This window comes from Toxorhynchites rutilus, chromosome 3 (assembly GCF_029784135.1).
Source record: "Toxorhynchites rutilus septentrionalis strain SRP chromosome 3, ASM2978413v1, whole genome shotgun sequence".
Classification (NCBI taxonomy): domain Eukaryota; kingdom Metazoa; phylum Arthropoda; class Insecta; order Diptera; family Culicidae; genus Toxorhynchites; species Toxorhynchites rutilus.
Window position 1 is genome coordinate 151,882,967 of NC_073746.1, and position 7,945 is coordinate 151,890,911.

The window sequence follows — 7,945 nt, forward strand, 5'->3', positions numbered from 1 at the left end:
ACGGGGATAGTATACTTTATTTCTAACTGCATGAGCGATTTTCATATTTCGGTTTCACATGGAGGTTTTCACATTCAACATGGAGTCACTACAACAAGTTAGCCACTATTCGACTATATAACCGGACCGAGTTGTAAACCACAGTAATTGATAGAACCAAAATGTCAGTGAACCGCAGCAATATTGGGTACACTGGCAATATGAGGGATTTGACGTTTTAGTCATACCCCTGGTTAAAAGCAGAATTTCGTAAACAATCGACGCCATATTCAAATGGAATATTTGCTGTGAGGGGCATTCGAATTTAATTTGAAATGTAATGAAACTTGACATTATTTTCGCATGACAAAAACATTGATTAAATTACAGAAAAATAATTTCCTCAAATTATATTTCATACTTGTTGTCGCACTCAATGCGAAACATCCATTGGAATCCTTTTGCTTATCCAATTTCATGACCAACGCGAATCAAACAATTCATTGAAGTTCCCCTCGATTTTATTTGACGTTTAACATGCCGGACCAGTTAAAACGCGAATGTCGATAACTGGTCTTCCCTTTTCGCCCAGTTAGTGAATGTTTACTGTATATGATTACATATAGTCTGAATTCATGTCCAAATGCCCATTATCTAAATACCAGTTTGCCTAGAAATCATACGAATTCACAGTAACAGTGCTACACACGCTTGTAACAAAAATTGAAAAATCTCTCTCGTCAAAAGAAACCGCACTATGCGCGTTTCTTGACATCGAAGGTGCCTTTGATAATGCTTCTTATCTATCAATGGCACAAGCTATGAGAAGAAAACACTTCGATAACTGTATAGTCGAATGGATCCAGGGCATGCTCACACATAGATGAATCACCTCGAAGCTGGGTGCGTCGTCTAATTCTGTGATTACAACAAAGGGTTGCCCACAAGGAGGCGTGCTATCACCTCTCCTTTGGTCACTTCTAGTTGACGATTTTTTGATAAGTTTAGAGGTAAAAGATTCGAAGTTGTGGGCTTTGCCGATGATCTAGTCATAATGGTACGTGGCAAGTAGCATAATCTTTACACAATCTTGGCGTATCACAGAAGGCCTGAGCAGTAATCTCTCGAAAACAACAATTATTCATTTCACCAAAAAGAAAAAAAGATCATCTGCAGTCCTTACATCTTGGGGGAGAGGAAAGAAAAAGCAGCGCTCAAGTGAAATATCTAGGTAGGTGTTATCCTAGATGCTAAACTAAACTGGAATGCGCACTTAGATTCGAGAATCAGCAAGGCAAATTCAGCCCTATGGGTATGATCTAAAATGATGGAAACAACATGGAGCCTTAAACCAAAAATGGTTATGTGGGTCTACACTGCAATTGTGTGGCCTAGGATAACTTATGCCTCACTTGTATGGTGGCCAAAGACTAAGGAGACTGTAGCTACAAAACAAACTCCAACGACTAGAATGCGTTGCAATTACTGGAGCAATGCGAATATTAACATTACTCAACAACTGCTGAGCCTTAATAAGACTTCAGCACATTCACTGGTCTTGTAACAGGACACTGTCCGAGTAAATACCCAGTAAATAATCTTTAAAACATAGGTTAAGCACAAGATGATCTTTCTCGCTTTTGTAATGCCGAAAATATACAATCTCGGTTTATGAGAATTTATCACCACTATATTTCGTCGGATATTTGACTTCCGTCGTTTACTCCAGAACGTGCTCACTTCACCATCAACAGTTCCTCTATTCAGGGTGTCGACTAAAGCCCGATAAAAGTTTCCCTGATATTCCCTAATTTTCCAGTAATTTTTCAGAAAAAATCCAGATGTAGACTAGTAATCAAATTTACAACTCGTTCTGTAGTTGTAGTTCTTAAAATATTTAATAAGCAAAACAATGATATTTTTGAACGTCTGTCGATATCTTCGAAAAAATGAATTGTTTGTGATTTCAAAACGACGACTGAGAAGTGTAGTAAAAGAAAAATGGATTTATCGATACAATTCAAAGTTGTTATGAATGGAAACGACAAAACCAGTCATTTTCATTTTAATTCGGATCAATCCCACTGTTGAGGCTTGTGCCTAAAATATTATAGCATGAATTTCTAGTATTTGCATTATGTGAACCCACCGTGCAATCATTCTAATTATTAGTAACTAAGGCAATAGAGATCAGCCCATAAACGATCGATCGCTTTCACGATCGTCGATAGGACCGAAGATAAGAGATAGAAAACAGAAGATGATATACCTATTGGGACAGTTGAACTTAGGATTAGTTACAAATAAATTATCCGAGATAGTCGCAGGTTGATATTGAATTCAAGTCGGAGTGATAAAGTCACATGTCACATTTTCTGACGAAAACCAAGTTAATAAAGTTACATGTATATCCACTCACGATTCTACCGAAAGTATTTTCCTTGCCATTTTTCAGCTTCCTTCTGTGCGTGTTCCAACACTTTCCTTAGTTTCACCTCGGGAGATTTCGCTTGTGCCTCTCGTAGTCGTTTAACTAACTTTGATTCATTCAACACAAAAGCTTCTTGCTTCCGGCTTTCCTTTTCTTCTAGATAAAGTGAATGAGATCTAGCTCGTCATTTTTATTGATGCTATCTCTCCAAAGTGAAACATAGCATCATAAACTTGTCACATAGCACAACCGTTTCCTCACACGTTATGTTTTCATAAAAAACATTCGAAGTTGATGAAATAGCCCTCTCAACGTTGTGGTTTCCACATCAGAGACAGAAGACAATTTTTAACTATGGTTCCGTAAACTAACCATTTCCGGATCATAGCGACTTCTTCTGCTATCAATATTTTTACAGTGATGTTTCCAAAATCTTTGAAATTCAGAAGCGATTGAAGGAGCTTCTCTACTAGTTTTCCGTTCATCGACACCAGAAGACGTTTGTTCAAAGTTATATTTGTGAAGGACTAAGTTCAACTACAGGCACCAACACCCACCTATCTACCTATAGAGTCAAACTAGTATCATTAAATTTCTAATTACTCCAATAATCAAAATTTTCATCGGCGGAATTTAATACTTTCCAGATTGGTGATGAAATTCCCTGATTCTCCCTGACACTGTTTCAATTCCCCGATATTCCTTGATTTTCTAGGACTTTCCAGGTAGTCTTATTTCCTTACAAAAGTGAGGCAGTAGATGAGTGCACTGATCGCAAGATCTTATAAGATAACCTTTATATGGGTCCCCTCTCATTGCTCAATTCCTGGCAATGAGAAAGCGGACACTCTCGCAAAGGTGGGTGCCCAGGAAGGCGAATTGTTTGATAGACAGATTTCATACGATGAATTTTTCCAATTACTGCGTCAGAGTTCCCTCTTGAGTTGGCAAACCGTTTGGGACACTGGAAGTCTTGGGCGGTGGTTATATTAAATTATTCCAAATGTTTCTTCGAGAGCGTGGTTCAAAGGTTTGGACGTAAGTCTTGACTTCGTTCGTATACTGAGTAGACTTATGTCCAACTGCTACTCGCTAGATGTGCATCTCCACAGAGTAAATCTTGTTCAAAGCAATGTCTGTCGGTGTGGATACGGTTACGATGACATCGATCACGCAGTTTGGCATTGTACGGAAAGATACGCAGCCAGAGATAATGCCCTTGAGGCCCAAGGAAGACTACCCTATGTTCCCGTTAGAGCTGTGTTGGGAACTCGCGACATCTGCTATATGCAGTTGATCTATATGTTTATAAAACATATAGATCAACTGCATATAGCAGTTTGTGTTTTTCTTTATCGTTGCCCCTCTAACCTCGAGTAAACCGCGAATAATCAGTCGAAATCTACTAAACATAGATTTAAGTTAAAGTTTTGTATAAACAAATCTCGAATTGGCGGCTCCGCAATGCTTATGCGATTGAGCCTGTACAAATAAACGGTTTATATAATTGTACAATTTGTCCAAACCATTATAATTTCATAAGACAACAGTCTCCGAAACGGTCGCTCCAAATAATTAAAACTTCTTTCAGGTATTAGACCAAATAATAAAAGTCAACTATCAATAAAGGATTATGTTATTACACATAATCCCTGTTCCTTGGAATTTTGTCTCAATCTTAAAAAAATAAATTTGAAAGATTGTTGAACAATGCACTATGATTTAAGTAAATGTATCGTTGTATTGATCAATACACAGAATGTCGATCAAATATTACTATTAAATATCTGTTGTCTAGCAATGTGTTGTGGAATATTATTACCATCAAATATTGTTCTCAGGCCCATAAAACCACTGCGATTCATATTACGTTCACCCAAGCAAAATTAGGTATGCATTGTTTACACTCGTTATCCGCATTGATCCTCCGGATTCCCCTACACACACAAAGCTTATGGCGGAATATTTTCACCCAAAACTGAATATTTAATCGCGTGCGCTAGAAATACACACACCGTAAACATCTCCTCCCATTCCTTCCGCCTCGGTACTTAACCCAGTTTCGAATCAATAATTCAACCATGGAAAGAACTTTCTTACCCTCCTGTTTTACTTTCTTCCCTGCCGGCTCGTCGTCGTCCGAATCAGACCGGGTACCGCCATTTTTCTGCTTCTCGTGCTCCCGGATGTCCTCCGGGGGGATTCCTTCCATTCCGTAAATCTCGATCTCGATGTTGGACCGATTCGGTAACGAGTTTGGCACTTTATCGATCGACTCCTTGTGCACTTGCATACAGTGAATGGATAGGCCCGGTCCGGTGTACAGCTTCTTATGACAAATGTGGCACTTAAAGTGCTTTGCCTTCTGATGTTGCACAAGAATTTTTTCGTCATCGAACTCACGATTGCAATACCTGTGTTAGTGAGGAAAGGGAGTTAATGCGCACGAGGGCGGAACGCTGAGTCAAGGAAAAAATAAACATTTTGTTGTGTGCTTATGCAGTTATATAATCGGAATCATCAAACGGAAAATCGTAGTAATTTCAATCTTAAAGGATACCAGCACCAAGGCTTTGATGCCTTCTTCTTTTTGCGACCCATTATTGGATTTTTTCTTCTCTGTGGTCTCTACTGTCACTACTAATTAAGCATCAAGGGCAGAGCCGTGATGTGATCAATTGAGTATTTCCAAAGAATCACTTTAAATCGAGCCTTCACAAATGCTACCGGTTTAACGCCGGCTCAACAATAAAGAAAATATCACAATTTTCTTAAACAATTGGGAACTATTTCACTAAACTGGCAAAAGAATATCGCGTGTATTCTTTTCACCATCCACTTGAACACGAAGGAAAATGGAGACGATTGATGAGTTTTGACGTTTATGCTCACTTCCAGGTGTGTTGCTATTAACAGCACATTTACATACATTGACGTTTAACGAGGGGTTGTGTTAAAGCTATTTTTGGCGCTAGAGAGAGGTGCGTTAATGAAATTTAAACACTATTCACGTTGACGGCCTTCGGACAGTTTAATTTACCTGAGGAGGCGATCTGGCGTAGCGGTAACATCCATACCTCTCACGCAGAGATCACGAGTTCAATTCTCAAATATTTGTTATTTTTTGACAGATAAGGTTTGATTTGATATTTGTACAAACACTATTTAGTTTGCCACTCTTCAATTTTCAACAGTAGTAAACAATATCAAACACCGAACATGGAAAAAATCAACTGAAATATTCAAGGTAACCTAACCATGTATCGACAGGTTCGAAGAACAGACTGAAAAAATATTTTAGGCATCCAATAATTGAATATTTGCTTGTCGTGTTTTGTGTAGAATATATTTGATCAGTACACGTTGACCAAATTTTATCTGTCAAAAAGAGTCAAATATTTGGCTTCGGTCAAACAGTGTATGAGCACCCTTATAAAGATGACATTTCACACTAAAAAAAATATTTCACTGTTTTTTATTTGTTCCATTAAGTTGTGAGTTACAGGGTGTTAACAATAGAAGTCAACAAAGAGAAAAATCGGTTCATTCTTCAATTTTTCTTTTATAAACGCGAAAATGCAAACCAGACCGCTGAAATTGTGAATGGTGTTAAATATGGCGATACTGTAACAGTAAAATACGTGCAATTATTTTTCCAAAATTGTTTTTTTAGTGCAATACACTGAATTAAGATCTCAACAGTCAACAGATGGACCGTTTGAAGCTAGCGATTAACCCGAAAAGAAACGTCCAGAATGGGACAACGGAGGGGGTGTTGTGTTCCATCAGGACAACGCAAGGCCACACAACTCCGGGAGCTTGATTAGGATGTTTTAATGCATTCACCACATAGTCCGGATCTGGTCCCTAGTGATAACTATCTTTTTCTCTCATTGTCAAATTTCCTGAGTAATAAGAAATTGGGACCAAGAGAAGATTATAAAAATCCATTGCTAGAATTTTCTTCCAATAAGGATCAAGACTTCTATGAGACAGGCATTATGAAGCTACCTTCAGAATGGCAACAAATTTTCCAACAAAATAAGGTTATGAATTATAGTTTCCTTCAATATGATTGTGAAGACATTTGAAGACATTTGTTGCTAACATGTGAAGATTTCTGAAAAAATCACCTGGCACCCATGATCTTGACAGCTAAAATTTAATAGTACTCGTTTCACAAATACAGGCATCTCTGTAACTGAAAGAAAACAGAGATGCCGGTTTTTTTTTCGATTGGAGCAATTCCTAATGAAATCGTCCTAAAAATGCAGATTTGAAAAACATGTATTTTTGATTCGAATGAAAGTTTGTATTCCGTTTGGGTTGGAGGAAATATGAGTTTTCCAGAGCAATTTGGAATTTTTTGACTCAAATGTAACTTTTGAAAAGGGCGTATCGATTTTAGTAAGAGAAATCTTTGATAATTTGTTAAGTTGAGATTTGATAATTTCAAAAACTATGATTCGTACTGAAAACGTGTCTTAGAAAGAGTTATAGAGTATTGATGTTTAAACGTGAAAAGACTTATCTCTATATGGAGATAAGGAAGATTGTTCGACTGATGAACGATATTCGAGTATGAGTAACTTTATATACTACATGGGCTGAAAAGTCCCGAGATTGTTAATGAAAACAGTCAGTTTTTTGGGCAAAGCTGTTTTTGTTCCTCAACATAGTTTCCTTGGAGGGCAATAACTAAATTATTAATAATTTGGTATAGCGAGCTTCCAACATTTCTATTACCTTTCTGTATTACGAAACGTCTAAGTCTTCGAAATGTTCCTCAGAGCCACTCTGCAGACTGCCTATTGGACTTAGAAGTGTGATAATAGATCTACGTTTCACCAATTGTCACAAAATGTCGAAAGAAGTCCACTCGATTACGCTTCAACAACGCCAAACCGGCTGTTGAATCATCAACGCGTTGCTGTTTTCGGTAGACTGTCATCAAACGCGGCACATATCGCGCGGTTAGCTTCTTCATGTCCAAAATGTCGTTCAAAATTTATTCCACTCGTTCTTTTGAAATGCCTAACGGTTCGCGTAACTTCACTTTACGATCGTTTAAAACGAGTCGATGCACTTGTTTTACGATTTTTGTATTTGTAGCGAGGTGCATCTGCGATGCTTGTACGGTCCATTTGAAATTCACTAAACCACTAATAAACTGTTGTTCTCGAAGAAGCGGAAATTGAATAACATTTCGTCAACCACTGCATTGATTGTTCAGGAGTTTTTTTCTTATCAAAAACAATGTTTGATATTCTTTTTTTTTAATTTTCTATACGAATGCTCAGGTAGTGACACATAAGCAAGTGTAGTATGGATACAAATAAACGAAATGTCATGGAACTATACACATAAGCTAGTGACAGATGAACCTCTCGAAATGAATATTGTTCATTTTTAGTGGTGCCATCTGTTGAAAAGTCTCGGGAATTTTCAACGCATGTAGTATATATACAGAGGAGCCTTAGAGATACTTGGCTTTATATTTATATACAGAGGTACCTTAAAGATACCTGACATCAG

The 7,945-nt window shown here is 37.6% G+C and overlaps 1 protein-coding gene across 5 annotated transcripts in view; it reads right to left on the reverse strand.

Annotated features, from left to right (window-relative positions):
• LOC129780023 (BUB3-interacting and GLEBS motif-containing protein ZNF207) overlaps positions 1–5,289 on the reverse strand; it is a 45,093-nt gene extending 39,804 nt beyond the window's left edge. For all 5 annotated transcript variants that reach the window (XR_008743814.1, XR_008743815.1, XR_008743816.1 and 2 more), the window contains exons 1-2: positions 4,971–5,289; positions 4,511–4,824 (exon numbers count right to left, since the gene is read on the reverse strand). Coding sequence is in view for 2 of the 5 variants with exons in the window: in XM_055787877.1 (XP_055643852.1) it covers positions 4,511–4,824; positions 4,971–5,011 (355 nt within the window). In the remaining 3 variants the exon portion in view is untranslated. The remainder of the gene's footprint in view (positions 1–4,510; positions 4,825–4,970) is intronic.
• Between the last annotated feature and the right edge of the window lie 2,656 nt (positions 5,290–7,945).